Below are 15,539 nucleotides of genomic sequence, written 5' to 3'. Positions count from 1 at the left end.
ATAAGCCACACATGTTATCCCTATCCCTTTGAATAGTGTATGCAAAGAAACAATCATGTTCTCTCCCCTGTACAGTAAGGGCTTTTGTATGATGCTCCACTTTACAGGCAGTGTCAGCAATGAATGGGTAAAAGAGCTTTCAGATGCATCTCAGGAGCTTATAAATCAGCTTTGGTTTAAGCTATCCATCTGCTGTCTTGTAGTCCTGTCAGCTCTCAACGCACCATTTCTGGGTATTACGATTCATATTATTAAATGCAAACACTAGCTGCAAGATTTATGTTGAAGTGCCCAATGTCCTTGTAACCAGTGCTGCGCATTTGATGTATTCAGTCTTATTCGTGTTTATTTTATTATGCACTATAGAGCTGTTACAATCCAGGGCCATATCTACTATAGAACACAACTCAAAGTTAACTTAATGGCATTAGTGAGTGATGCATTAAGTATTATTACAATGTATATCATGAAAATTATATTATATTATCTACGTTGCTAATATGGTTGCACAGGTTCCAAAAAAAGACTACAAGGTGTAACCTGACTTATGTAGCTGTGCTATATATACTTATAATGGTAATGTATTTTCCTATCGGTGTGTTTAGTTTCACACATTTGCCACATTTATTTACAATTTTAAAAAGCAACATAAAATTTACATCTGTAGTCTGGGAATTTCAAACTTCAAGCTAAATATGTCCCTGCAAATAGTCATGCAATATGCTGCAGAAACAACCTTATTCACTTGTATAGAGTAGATTTTGCAGTTGCAGAAATTGTTGCAATGAATCTGCCGAATGTAAACATGCACTTTCAAGTAGACATCTTTTAGTACATCCTAAGGCCCCATGCACACGAACGTGCATTTGCGGCCGCAAGTCCCCCGAAAATCCACGGGAGAATTGCGGCCCCATTCATTTCTATGGGGCCATGCACACGACTGTGGTGTTCACGGTCCGTGCATGGTCCAGGCTCATAGCAAATAATGGCCATGGCCATGTGCACGGCCCGCGATTTGGGGGCGGCTCGCCGGTGACACTCTGCCCCCAGCTGACCCGAAAATCACGGCCGTGCACATGGCTAAAGTCGTGTGCATGAGGCCTAAGAGAAGTAACTTCACAGTTTATATATAGACATAAAAAGTTGAGAAAGCTTTTGTTCACACTGGCTTTATAGCTTATATTTTTACAGGATCCAAAACAGATCAGTTATAACTTAGTATCTATTATGTGCTGATTGATGGATCTGCTAGGATTTTATTAAAATAGTGCAGATTCTGTGCTATGTTGGCCATCAAAAAATACCGGGATTCTGATGGAAAAGAACCAACGTAACTGTAGTGATGCTAGGTTACAACTTTTATTACCCTGTATTCAGCCAACAGATGTAGCCACGTTTATCTTGACTCTGATAACTTGCTGCAGTGTGATATCGCACAACAAATGGCATTAAAAAATCAAGTTAAAGTTTTTCAACACTGTGTATTTAATGTGTTAAAAGTCAAGACAATGATGGCTACATCTGTATAGTCGTATGTTCAGTTAAAACACAGCTGCATTCACAATTCTTCAGCTTCAGAGCTAAAATCTCTAAACATTCCTTGCAGGCTTTTATATTACATATGTCCTGTGTAAACAACAGCAATCAATAAAGATAATTTTTCTCTGTTTCAGATTATTTATTTTGTTTCCCACTGTTTTATTTATAGCGAATGCCACAATTCCACAGACAGGATAAAAGTGAGGGTTTGGGATGAAGATGATGATATAAAGTCCAGAGTGAAACAGCACTTCAAGAAAGAATCAGATGACTTTCTTGGGCAAACAATTGTAGATGTGAGAACACTCAGTGGAGAAATGGATGTCTGGTACAATTTAGGTGAGTGTTGAAGCATTTTATTTGCATGGATACAGTAAACTTCTAGTTTTCCAGGAATGCTGAAAACTTACCAGTTGCAATGTTGCAGCCTTTAATAAGTAATAAAAATAATAAATATTTCTTATTTTTGAAGTGTACATTGTGTGTGAGGTTTGGAAGATGTTGGATCAGCAGAGCCCCAAATTTCCTACATAGCCATGGACTTAAAGGGTAAAACCCTGGATGCCTACAGGAATCTTACTCAATACAATGTATACATGAACTAAATGATACAATAGTATGCAGTAAGCTCTTAAACTCCTCCTATTGGTATATGTTGGCAGCCAGAATTTTATAAGTTACGAGATAGCCCTGTAACAGAAAATCAGAGGTTTATTTCATATAAAGTTATATTGTGATATTAAAAGTGTTGTTCCATCAGGGCAACCCCTGTCCATATGCCCTAGTAAGTAATATGGACATCTGAATGGCTGAATTTTTCCTCTAATGGCCGCTGCAGGGGATAGTCTGCCTGGCTGCAAAATCAGCTGATTATCGTGGTATTCTTAGCAAATAATATCCTCTACTTTGTCAATTTCCCACATACACTTAATGTCCTTTTTATTAGAAACACCTGCCCTTTCATGATTAAGGCTTCCCATGTATAGAAATTAGACACATATTACCCTGGAGTGCAGCAGAAAATAATGTGAGCAAGTTTTCTGTGGATCAGTTCCAGTGTAAATCTACAGTAGAATCTGAGACTCAAGGGATCTGAGTGACTTTGAACAAGGCATGGTCATCGGTGCTAGACTAACTGGGGCCAGTATTTAAAAAAGAATGGTGTGATCGAGGATAAACATCCAGCAATAGGAGATCCAGTGGACGTAAACAAATCATTGACGAAAGGGGTCAGAGCAGGATGTCGAGAATTGTTCTGACAAAGGCAGTGCACAGTGAAGAAGATTGCAGTTGAATACAAGGCTGGTGCTCCAACGAATGTGTTTGTACGCACAACTCGTTATTCCTTAGCATGGATGGACTATGAACAACAGACGACCAGTTTGAGTGCCATTTCTGTCTCAGGGAAACAGAAAAGCAAGACTCCAGTAGGCAAAAGAGCGCAAAAATTGGATCACTGAGCATTGGAAAAACATTGCCTGGTCAGATTCTGATGGGAGAGTCATAAATTGGTGCAATCAGCATGAATCCATGAACCCTTCCGGTCAGGTGTCAATAGGTCAGGCTGGTGGAGCGGGAATAGTAGTGTGGGGAATTTTGTCTTGGCACACCCTGGGTCCTCTGATGCCTGTGGATGGATGTTTGAACAGTAGGGCTTACCTAAGCATTCTGACCAACTAAGTTCATCCCTTCATGGCAGCTGTTTACCCTTTGGCAGAAGGACACTTTAGCGGCAATTGCAAGAACCTATCCTATTCACATGGTCCAATATTCCTGCTGAACTTTTCAACACCCAGCAAAATCAACGCCACAACAAATTGCTGCGGTTCTGAAGGCCAAAGGAGGTCCAACATACTACTAGATGGGTGTCTCTAATAATGTGGCCATTTAGTGCCAATTTATAATATTACAGGTAAAACACTTCACCAAACTAGTGAATTTGCTAAAAGTAATATTGTCAAAGGCAAGGAAATACCAAGAAAAATTGAAATACAAGCAAGTTTATAAGGCATGACTATCAATTTGATGTTTTTTGTGTTTTTAATCTTTACAAAATAAAACTTAGGACATACAGTAGATGCTTACATTATGCATTAGAGAATAAGCGATTATCAGATTATACTACTGTACATGCCAGTAAGGTCAAAAACTGCTAGAGCATCTTAAATTATAGAACATCCATAATATAAAAAAAATATTATCTATCAATCCTAAAATAAATGTGAATAACATAATTTACCTCAGTGGGGAAAAACTAAATATTTAATAACCTGAATATAATGAAGAGGGTTATTGAACATTTTCTAAAAGGAAAGCACTATTAATCAGTTTAAGTTATTTGAGTTTTAATTGATATATCTATCATAGAGGGGCATTTTTTACTCCAGCAATTAAAGGAAATATACAAGAGAAAGAAGTAGAAATGTTAACTATTAATCTAAAGTCAAAATGATTAATTTACACCAGAGTAGAATATAGCATCCTACTAGATCTGGAGATTAATTCTACCAAAGCCTTAAAAATATATGTATTTTTTTTACATGAAAGGAACACTCAGAGGAATAATCTATGTAATGCCTACTGCAAGGCCTGAGGGGGTGCTGTATGATACAGGGATTCCCTCTCTAGTGTTCTATGAATCCCTGTATCATGCTCAGGCCCTGCACTATGTATAACACAGTGGGGTAGATTTACTAAGACAGTCTAAACTTAAAGCAGACTGTATGATAAATTTGGTGCATCTAGCTAGACACTTTTCTCCTCCTTATGCCGCCTTTGATTTGGCTTATTTTGCGACAAAACTTTGAGCCAGTACTTTGTCTCATTTTAAGCCGCTGCCATTCTGGCATCTAAAGGATGAAAAGGTAATTTTTTATTTTAGTAATTCATTTGAATAATATAGGCGAACAATAGGAGAATAAGATTTAAAAAAAACAATCGGTGTGCTCTTCTAAAGTAATATTGCCTTGGGTCTAAGGACAGCAAGATTTTTTACAGTAGTATATTTGTTCCACTCACCTATTTGAGTTGGGCTGTAATAGCCACAACTCTACTACATAGTGTGTAGAGAAGGAATTTGTATGGTCGGCTGCCACGCACTAAATTCCCACCGGGCATCAGATTCTGCTCCAGAGAATGGAAGTATAGAGGAGTTTAGAGAAATTATTTATGCCGGATGCTCACGATTGGTGCATTCTAGGTCACAGGTATATTATTATTCATAATAGTAACGTTGTTCCTGGTTAGTCAGGCTCTCGGATACAAGTTACCTTGTTTGAAAACATACACGTATTTTATATCGAGTATCACCACTCTAAAGAAAACAAAAACATATGTGACATGGCTCAGAAAGTAGAACCTTTGACAATTATTTCCTGACTGGAAAGGGGAGGGAGATAACAAAAGCGAGCAAGGATGGGGACTAGTTTCAATCCAAGGCCCTAGTAGGGGAGCCTTGACGGGGTTGGCTGAGAATATCAATATGAATACAGAGAAAGTCCAATGCTTTGTAAACATTCTGCAAAAAGAAATGAGAAGACTAAAAGCAATAAGTGAACAGGTGAAGCACAGTTAAGTAGTATGAACAGTTGTCGGCTGTAGCAGTAACTTTCCATTTAGTATAGGCAACCTCCTTAGTTGAGGTTAACCCAGAGGAGTGATGTACTGTATGACTAGTTTAATAGCCATAACTCTACAACGCTTCTAATCTGGCTGCTTTTCAGGGAAAGATGCCTTTCATTTGGCACAAAAGCAGTTCTGGGATCGGTTTCTCCAATCCCAATAAAACTGACCTTGTTTGGAGTAACTTTCTCCTGATTTCTAATTGTTGGATCCTGTTCAAGAGCACCAGTTATAGAGTCTGACTGTTAATGACTAGTTTCGGGGACTCCAAAGATCAGGCTTCAGGCCAAAGTGCGCTGCTTGCCATTGGGGAAATTACTTGGTTATGGAAAGTTGTTTACTGAGAGAACTGAAGCATGAGCGCTTCTGAAACTCATTACTAGTTGGCCAGATACCTGAAACACTGCAATAGGTCATGCAGTGAAAAGTGCACATCCCACTAAAGACTTGCACGTGACTTTACTTAGCTCTGAGCAGAAGCATTCTTAATGATCGGGGGAAGGGTTCGAGAAGCTTTCTTTTGTGCCTTACCATTGCATATTTAAATAAAAAGACTAATAAAAGGCACAAGCTTGTCTATATCTACCTACACCTAGCCACCAACTTTTTTCTTATTTTTTTCTGTTCACATCTTAGAGTGAAACAAATCTAAGTATATAAAAACTTTTATAATATTATCCGGATTATAATAGTGACATCTAATATGTCTATTTACATCTATGTCCTACTTTATATAAGTGGTAATACTTGCATTGCATGCTATAAACCATACTGTTTTATACTCTCTCCTCTTGTTTAATCTAGCCATGTCAATGTTTTACTCGTGTTGTCATACGTTTTACTAACACAAACTTTGGGATATCAAAACTGTCAAAAACTTTCTAATACACATTTTGATGCCTGAACATAATGGACATGTACATCCACTCACCTTCATTTTCCAGTGGTCTTCTGGATGATTTAGCACTGGGCACATTACATTAACTCTCATTTATTAGCCAACCATTCTTCTATAAGAAATACTCTAGCTGCATACCCAGGTAAGGTAATGAAATATTCATTTAACCGAATTAAGTCTGAAGAAGAAAAAAAACATATGTAGGTCACGGATACAGCAGAAGATTTACAGATAAATTATGTAATAGGGGACTTTTGTTAGACTATTAGTTATCATGCCATTTTTTATCATTTTAAAATTGCTGTGTCGTTTGACAATAAAAATGTGATGTCTTAGTGACCTTTAACAGTAAAGTTAAGATGTATGAAAAAGTGGAAAATATTTGATCGCTTGCATCCAGAATATTAATGTGGGTTAAAGAAAATATTACATTTGTGTACAAGATCAGAGGCATTTATCACTAACCTACAATCACTGGTTGCGTTTTGAAGGAGAAACTGGTTAATATCTGCAAAATGGAATAATTTCTCAATAAAGCAAATTAAATAAATTGCGCAAGTTTACAAACATACAAAATAAATACGATGGCCCACATTTATCAGTATATTTGTTTCAAAATAGTGCATTATCTGCTATTTGACATATTTATTAACCATTTGCTCCAAAATTTTGATGCCATTTGTGCAGTACAGGGCAGGATTTAAACACATTTAAAAAAAGCAACTTTTTTAAAAAGCTACAAAATTCGGATAAAAGATGCATCTCACTTCACACAGACCCTGGCATTGAGAAAGTGTTATCATTTTAGTAAGTGTGAAAGTTAATGGCACTGATGTACTGTATGTTCTGACAGATTTATCAAAAAAGGCAGATGAAGTCGTAAATTTGTTGCAACATATGCTAATAAATTAGTTTGAGCTGTAACTTAGATATTGGCCTAAATGTGGGCCAATGACTTCTATAATGATAGCCTTGGTTAGTGTTTGCCATAAAGTCTAGGTTAAAACTCAATTTATTACCAATCACTGGTTATACAAGGTCATATGTTAACCTAAAGTATGTGCTTCTTTCTGCATCGTTCACTGCTGTGTTATAACAAGTGTTTACAATGTAAGCAACTGAATTTGGAAAGGATTGCAAAGTAATTGACAGCTCCGATCTCAATGCACATTCTCAGCAGCTTTAATACACTATATTACTTTGTGTAGGTGCGTGTGCATGTGTTGTGTTACATTGCAGCAAAGCACACAATAAAATAGTGTATGTACAACATTATGCCTGTGAAGATGATAGCAGGTTGTGCAGAGATCTTCGTTGTGAACAATTTTGGCAGAATAAAATGCACACATAGCAGCAAAGTGAAGAGACCTATAACATAATGTACAGCCTTCCCAGTATATTCATGCACATGCTTGGACGTCTGCCTTGGATACCAAAACACATTGAATCTTTATACCTTACATTCCTGAAGCAGCCCTACAGTGAATAAATGGGGCACATGTACCAGTAATAATTCTGAGTAATTACAGTATAGTATGTGCCGTATTCCCAAAGATGGCGCACATTTATTGAGGAAGTTTTGCGCAGCTGAACTACGAAGTCACTTTACTTCATTACAATACATACAAAAATGTTAGACTATTGGAAAAAGAGGTGGGGCTTAATAAATTAAAACGTTAAACGCAGAAAACTGGCAAAATTGTATTGATACATATGCTGCAATGTACATAAGATTTTTTTTTGTTGATTTATGATTACTGTGAATTAAGCTGTTTGTTAGAAACCAGACAATCCACTTCACAAGATAACAAAGGCAAGTCAAAGCCAAGTCTCATATGGCAAATGGACATATGACAAAATGTTGCTTTTAACATAGGTTCAAGATGTAGATGTAAATTTGCTTTGAATTATATTGGATCACAGACTGATTTTTTTCCTTTTTCCTATAGACAATTGTATCTTAGGGAAAGTGAAAACAACAATCTATCAACAGGTTGGAAAATTAAGATTTACTTGTATCCCATCGCTAAAAGTTTCAGAATGCTTAGGGTCCAAACACAGTGAAAATAAAACTTGTTGAATCTTGTTATCATCAGCAGATATTTCACATATGACATGTGGATGATATAGAATATCTGCAATCACTGCTTATCCATTCCTGCATTTTGATTTATTAAACAATGGCATTTCTATGGACTTAGCACAAACTTAGCTCTGATAAATTTGGAAGTATTTATATATTTTTTTTACATATTGTGAATATGATAAAATAAACCTAAAAAAATTAATTTTCACAATTTCCCTTATTTATCTATTAATCACATTTAGCCATTTAACAAAACACTGGAACAAATTCTGTAAGCAAAAGCTAAATAAAACTTGAGTAAAGTTAGCACAAAACACTTATATACTCCAGAAATACCTTGCTCTGTGTGACTGTTAATGACATAGTATCAATACTCATTTCTCATAAATCTTCTCATGACTTGTTGGTATTCCTTAAATTTTAACACAATCACATTTTAAGGTCAAACATTCTGTGCTCATTAATTTCATAACATTATCTTTAAAGGGTTCAGAGCTCCATTTTTACAATTCTAAGCTCCAAGTCCCCTGCATAGATACAGTTAAATTATAGAATCCAGCCTGCCTGCAACTACCACAAAGGGGAGCTTAGGACCTTGCTTAACACTGTTTTATTGTTGTATAATATAAAATGTTTATATAAAAACAGTATGCTGTAAGCTCCTAAGCTACCTATAGTGGCAGCTGCCAGCAGCCACATTTTATCATTTAGCTCTATTTTTATATAGAGGATTTGGAGCTCTGTATCAAACAAATTGGACTTCCTATCACAATAAAGATATATTAGGAAATTAATCTGCTCAAAATATTAGACGTATTTAGATTAACAGAACGAAGATGGTATTCAGGAGTTGACTTGATACTGTCAACTATAAGCATTTCAGAGATGATGAAACTAATGGGTGTCTATAACCCTTTCAAGTACTCAGAGGAGTGACAAGACTTTAATAGCTAACAATGGTAGACTCTAATTCCATATAATGCAGTGAATAATGGCCTCATGTTGATTTATTACGCTGCCATTCGACATCACAACTACATGAGTATACGCTCCAACCGCTGATGTAGGAGAAGAAGAAACCAAAAGGTTTCATCATGATGAATATTATGATAAAATCGAGACTGCAGTAGTTTGAGACTGGAATGCCAAGGTAATAATTTCCAAGAAAGAATATGCAATTGAACATGATCTTGGAAGCAGAAGTGAGAGTGACTGAGCAACTTTCTGAATATAATGAACCTTTTTAGTACTTACCCACTGTTAAATCAACCAAAACAACATATTTGTAGTTAGACATCACCAGATGGAATTGAAAATCAAATAGTCTACATCCTCCATGCCAAGTTATGGAAAAGTTCAATTTTAATAGCAAACACATGGCCTGGAGCAGATTGTGGAACAGATCATTGACTAAACTCGTAATGTACAAGCTTAAAACGAAGTTGAGCTAAAAAAAAAAAAACAACTACACCATTAGACGATGGAGAAAAGGGTGAAATCAAAGAAAAATTAAAAAGAACCAGAAAATAAAATGCATCATAAAATCAAAGCAGATATAGAAGACAAAGAAAAAATGAAGTAAAGAAAATAACCATGAAGAACTGAACTGTGGATTTCAGAGAACTGCTTGGAAGTATAATGGCCAATATTTAAAAGGTATATTCACATAAGGCAGAATGTTCCATTCATCTGAATAGGACTTGCAGAAAGCCATGCACATGCAGCAGAAACAACATTCAGTGCTGAAAGATGAGGTAACATTGGCTCTGATAGATTCTTCAATTGCTTCAAGCCTTCACTAATAGAAATTATTTAAAAATATTTTTTTTTAAAAGTGATCCTAAAATCTGAAAACCAAAAAGATCAGTGGTCACGTTTCATTCACAGCAGCATCATTGCTGAGGCCAACGTTTCAAAAAGATCAGTGGTCACGTGTTGTTTATGGCAGCATCACTGCTGAGGCCAGTGATTGGTTGCAGTACCACGCGACCGATGAACAGCACATGACCTCTGCAGGAGCTTCCAGGACCGGACTGGTGAAGAATGTGGTCTCTGTGGTGGAGCAGGGAGCACTTTAAGGGGGTGAGTATCTGCAAGTTTATTATCTTATACCATCCCCTGCCCTGCTGCTGATTTTGAAAAGTCTCAGATAACCCGTTTAATATCTTAAAATAATAGTGTTTCTAAAATTGTAATGATTTAAACTTTGCTCCATTCAATAAAATAATTGAAAAACAACAATGGAATGACATTCAGAGTCGATTCACATGTTGAGGTTGAGGTGTGGTTAGAACTATATAGAAAAAATGCATTTGAAAACCGCATGCATTTTTACCATGATTTGGTAAGTTTTTGATGTGGTTGGGTTTGCATTAAAAAAAATATTTAATTTTGGTAAACACAAATGTGGTTATAGGATGTGGTTTTTCAAAGCGATTCTAACCGCGCCGAAACCGCTGTGTGCGAATGGAGCCTGAAAATAATATAGTGGTAATCTAATCTTTTAAGTCTTAACAAATATCAGGGGGTATTTGGAAGAAAGTTAAGGGTGTGTTCACATCAGCGTGGTCTTTCTGTTGAGGGGTTCCGTCTGAGCTTTCCGTCGGCGGAACCCCTCAACGGAAAGGCAAATGGAAACCATAGCTTTAGTTTGCACCACCATTGATCTCAATGGTGACGGATACTTTGCTAATGGTTTCCGTTTGTCAACGTTGTGAAAGGGTTCTGATTTTTTTTTTACGGAATCCATAACGTAGTCGACTGCACAGAATAAATAAAAATCGTAAGACTGAGTCAATAATGTGACATTCTTAGAATTTGACCCTGTACAATAGACAGATTGACAAGTGATAAATTATTAATACTATTATTCATCCTGCAAAATATATGGCATTAAAGAGGACCTGTCACCTCTCCTGACGTGTTTGTTTTCATAAATACTTGTATTCTCCATAAAATCACAATTCTAAAGCATCCTTTATTTGAACTCTGTGTTGTGCTGCTCCTCTGTTATTCCTCCTAGAAATCTATGAATAAATTAAAAACTGTATGTTGCCATTCCCCTTCTCAAATGAGCATATCCTTAAACAGCCCAACTTTGAGCACTGATTGCACAGTGTCAAGACTTTGTAGGGTCAGACCCCCAACTGGTAATACCCAGTTGTAAATGTATTCATGAAATTGTAGGTCGAATAACTAAGGAATAGTATAACGCAAAGTTCTAAGAAAAGATGCCCCACATTCGTTATTTCATGGCATGACAAGTATTTACTACAACAGACTTGTAAGGAGATGTAAAGGATCTGCCAGGCACAGCTTCGGGGTTAACTCCCATAGGTAATCAGTCTACACCTGAATCTATGTCTCTGAGACTGACTCTTTCTTCCACCACTCAGGATGGCAGGCTTAGGAGTGGGAGAGCCTATCGCAGCCTGGCCAGACGGAGCTCCGTCTGGCCAGGCTGCGATAGGCTCTCCCACTCCTAAGCCTGCCATCCTGAGTGGTGGAAGAAGGAGTCAGTCTCAGAGACGTAGATTCAGGTGTAGACTGATTACCTATGGGAGTTAACCCCGAAGCTGTGCCTGGCAGATCCTTTACAGGAGAGCTGACAGATCCTCTATAAGATCAACTTTTGTTGGTTATTAAGAAATTACATTATTCAATATAGGCAAAGCAGTCAAGCTGTCTATGTCTTGTGATTCAAGAATACAACCCCCCCAAAAAAAGTTAAGGATAAGTTATCTTGGAACTGTATGTAATGATAAAGAGGGAAAAAAGAAAAGGGTATTATATGTACATTAATGTGATTTCCATTAAACAAATGTAAGTATATTTATTCAGTTTAAAAGGCTTATCCAGGTTTTTAAAACTGATGGCCTATCCTTAAGATAAGCCATCAATATTAGATCAGTGGGGTTCCGAGCGCCGCGACCCCATCGATCTAATATTGATGGCCTAGTCTAAAGGCCTTTTTTCACGGGCAAATGATCAGGCAAACTACCGTTCATATGAATGCTCGTTCCTGTTCCAAATGTGTAAATAGGGCAACGATCAGCCGATGAACGTGGAAACTCTCGTTCATCGGCTGATTGCATTTTTTATGCAGCTATAAAAATTATCCCTAATTGGTAGCACACCTCCCTGTGTATTCGATCATTGCTCCGTTTAAAGGTGTATTGTTGATCGGCGCTCATTTTAAAAGTGGTAAACATGGGCGATTTCTACCTGTGTAAAACTTTCTTGAGGAAAGGCCAGCAATTTTAAAAACCTGGATTACCCCTTTAAATCTAATCTATAAACTTTGTATAATTTGTAATTTATAATTAGAGTTGGTTTTGAGAGTTAGATGTTTCTTGAAGTAGTGGGAAGGGAGTGTTCTTTCCAAGGTTTTCATGTTTAAGATATCTATGTTTAATTCTATATTAAAACATTTCCGTATTTTTAGGAAAAGGGATTTTGGAGTTTCTGTAAATGAAAGGGTAAATTAAGCAATAGACTATCCGCATAGAAATCAACGGGCTGTCTATGTAATGCACAGATGTGCCGGGTCCTGCAAAGCGAGAGACGCTCTTTGTAACCATTCTCCGCTCTGAGTAATAAATAATAAAGTCATCATTCCTGTATTAAGACTGGAACTTTGTTATATATCTTATTAGAGAAAATTGCCTCTTTCTCCACTTATGAGCCACTTCTGCCCCTCCTTCCTGCACTGATCATTTACTCTCAAATCACTGCTAAAATCTTTCTTGAGAGACCAGATGGATTATCAGCTCACTAAGGTATCAGGTATACCTGCCCATAGAAGTCTATGGAGAGGGGAGGGGGGAGGCTTCCGGAGGGAAATAAAAGCAGAGAGACACAGACAGACATTGCTGCAGCTTCTAGTAAGTGTTTTATCTCACCTCAGTTCTGGATTCATAGCTACACAGCGTGTGTATAATCAAATGTTCAAAGTGAGAAAACGATCCACACTGCTAGGCTCTTGGAGCACTACAAGTCTCAATCAGACGACCACATACACTACCGTTCAAAAGTTTGGGGTCACCCAGACAATTTTGTGTTTTCCATGAAAACTCACACTTATATTTATAAAATGAGTTGCAAAATGACTAGAAAATATAGTCAAGACATTGACAAGGTTAGAAATAATGATTTTTATTTGAAATAATAATTTTCTCCTTCAAACTTTGCTTTCGTCAAAGAATGCTCCATTTGCAGCAATTCCAGCATTGCAGACCTTTGGCATTCTAGCTGTTAATTTGCTGAGGTAATCGGGAGAAATTTCACCCCATGCTTCCAGAAGCCCCTCCCACAAGTTGGATTGCCTTGATGGGCACTTCTTGCGTACCATACGGTCAAGCTGCTCCCACAACAGCTCTATGAGGTTGAGATCTGGTGACTGCGCTGGCCACTCCATTACAGATAGAATACCAGCTGCCTGCTTCTTCCCTAAATAGTTCTTGCATAATTTGGAGGTGTGCTTTGGGTCATTGTCCTGTTGTAGGATGAAATTGGCTCCAATCAAGCGCTGTCCACAGGCTATGGCATGGCATTTCAAAATGGAGTGATAGCCTTCCTTATTCAAAATCCCTTTTATATTGTACAAATCTCCCACTTTACCAGCACCAAAGCAACTCCAGACCATCACATTACCTCCACCATGCTTGACAGATGGCGTCAGGCACTCTTCCAGCATCTTTTCAGTTGTTCTGCGTCTCACAAATGTTCTTCTGTGTGATCCAAACACCTCAAACTTCGATTCGTCTGTCCATAACACTTTTTTCCAATCTTCCTCTGTCCAATGTCTGTGTTCTTTTGCCCATATTAATCTTTTCCTTTTATTATCCAGTCTCAGATATGGCTTTTTTTTTTGCAACTCTGCCCTGAAGGCCAGCATCCCGTTGTCGCCTCTTCACTGTAGACGTTGACACTGGGGTTTTGCGGGTACTATTTAATGAAGCCGCCAGTTGAGGACCTGTGAGGCGTCTATTTCTCAAACTAGAGACTCTAATGTACTTGTCTTGTTGCTCAGTTGTGCAGCGGGGCCTCCCACTTCTCTTTCTACTCTGGTTAGAGCCTGTTTGTGCTATCCTCTGAAGGGAGTAGTACACACCGTTGTAGGAAATCTTCAGTTTCTTGGCAATTTCTCACATGGAATAGCCTTCATTTCTAAGAACAAGAATAGACTGTCGAGTTTCACATGAAAGCTCTCTTTTTCTAGCCATTTTGAGAGTTTAATCAAACCCACAAATGTAATGCTCCAGATTCTCAACTAGCTCAAAGGAAGGTCCGTTTTATAGCTCCTCTAAACAGCAAAACTGTTTACAGCGGTGCTAACATAATTGCACAAGGGTTTTCACGTGTTTTCTAATCATCCATTAGCCTTCTAACACAGTTAGCAAACACAATGTACCATTAGAACACTGGAGTGATGGTTGCTGGGAATGGGCCTCTATACACCTATGTAGATATTGCATTTAAAACCAGACGTTTGCAGCTAGAATAGTCATTTAGCACATTAACAATGTATAGAGTGTATTTTTGATTAATTTAATGTTATCTTCATTGAAAAAAACTGTGCTTTTCTTGCAAAAATAAGGAAATTTCTAAGTGACCCTAAACTTTTGAACGGTAGTGTAGGTCTAAACTGGCTCAATTGAATCCACAACAGGTGTTGCTAAGTGGTGTGATTAGACAAGCACAGGTATAATAGTAAAAAGTAGAAAAAATCCACGGTACTCACCATTCAGTAGAATTTTTATTTAATGTTGCTGCAGGCAAACAAAGGCAGTATGGATGTGGAGCACAAGCCTATCGCCGTTTTGCGTGTACCCACGCTGTGTCAAGGCCTCGAAGTCAAAGTGCTGTGGATTTTTTCAACTTTTTTTTTTCTACTTTTTACTATCGTACGCTGTATAATGTCTTCCATTCTGCTGCTGCCTCAGAGGGTGTGCTACAGAGAGATTGGGGAACAGGTTTCTCGTGTTCTACGTGTGCAGTGTATAGAAGACATTATAGCAGTTAGGCTCCGCTACTAGCTCAGAGAAAAATTAAAATTAGAGATTAAGCTTGCGGAGAGTCATATAATGGCCTGAAATAGTGTTATTTCTCATGTATACACAAGGGTTGCACGATGTATCGAAATATCGATACTATTTAGATGCCGTTCACCCTCAAACAGTCCAAACTGTTAATTCATGTATTTCGATACTAAGCTGTGCGGCCGCACATCTTAGTATTGTTACACATGAAGTTGGTTAAAGTGGGGCTGTGGCAGTGTAATACAGCCATTGTCCTGCTCCTGACAAGTGTCAGCATGGTGTGATACGGCCGGCGCTGCACTAATAAGCGGCGGCACTGAAGACAGAGAACATAGCGGGTGCACTGCAAAACACC

At 37.8% G+C, this 15,539-nt stretch overlaps 1 protein-coding gene across 1 annotated transcript in view; it reads left to right on the top strand.

Moving 5' to 3' along the window:
* Positions 1 to 15,539, top strand: part of UNC13C (unc-13 homolog C) — a 520,481-nt gene that overhangs the window by 239,093 nt on the left and 265,849 nt on the right. The window contains exon 12 of the mRNA XM_075857981.1: positions 1,709 to 1,878. Coding sequence (XP_075714096.1) covers positions 1,709 to 1,878 — 170 coding nt within the window. The remainder of the gene's footprint in view (positions 1 to 1,708; positions 1,879 to 15,539) is intronic.

Source organism: Rhinoderma darwinii, chromosome 3, assembly GCF_050947455.1.
Source record: "Rhinoderma darwinii isolate aRhiDar2 chromosome 3, aRhiDar2.hap1, whole genome shotgun sequence".
NCBI lineage: Eukaryota > Metazoa > Chordata > Amphibia > Anura > Rhinodermatidae > Rhinoderma > Rhinoderma darwinii.
This window is presented reverse-complemented; position numbering and strand designations above follow the sequence as displayed.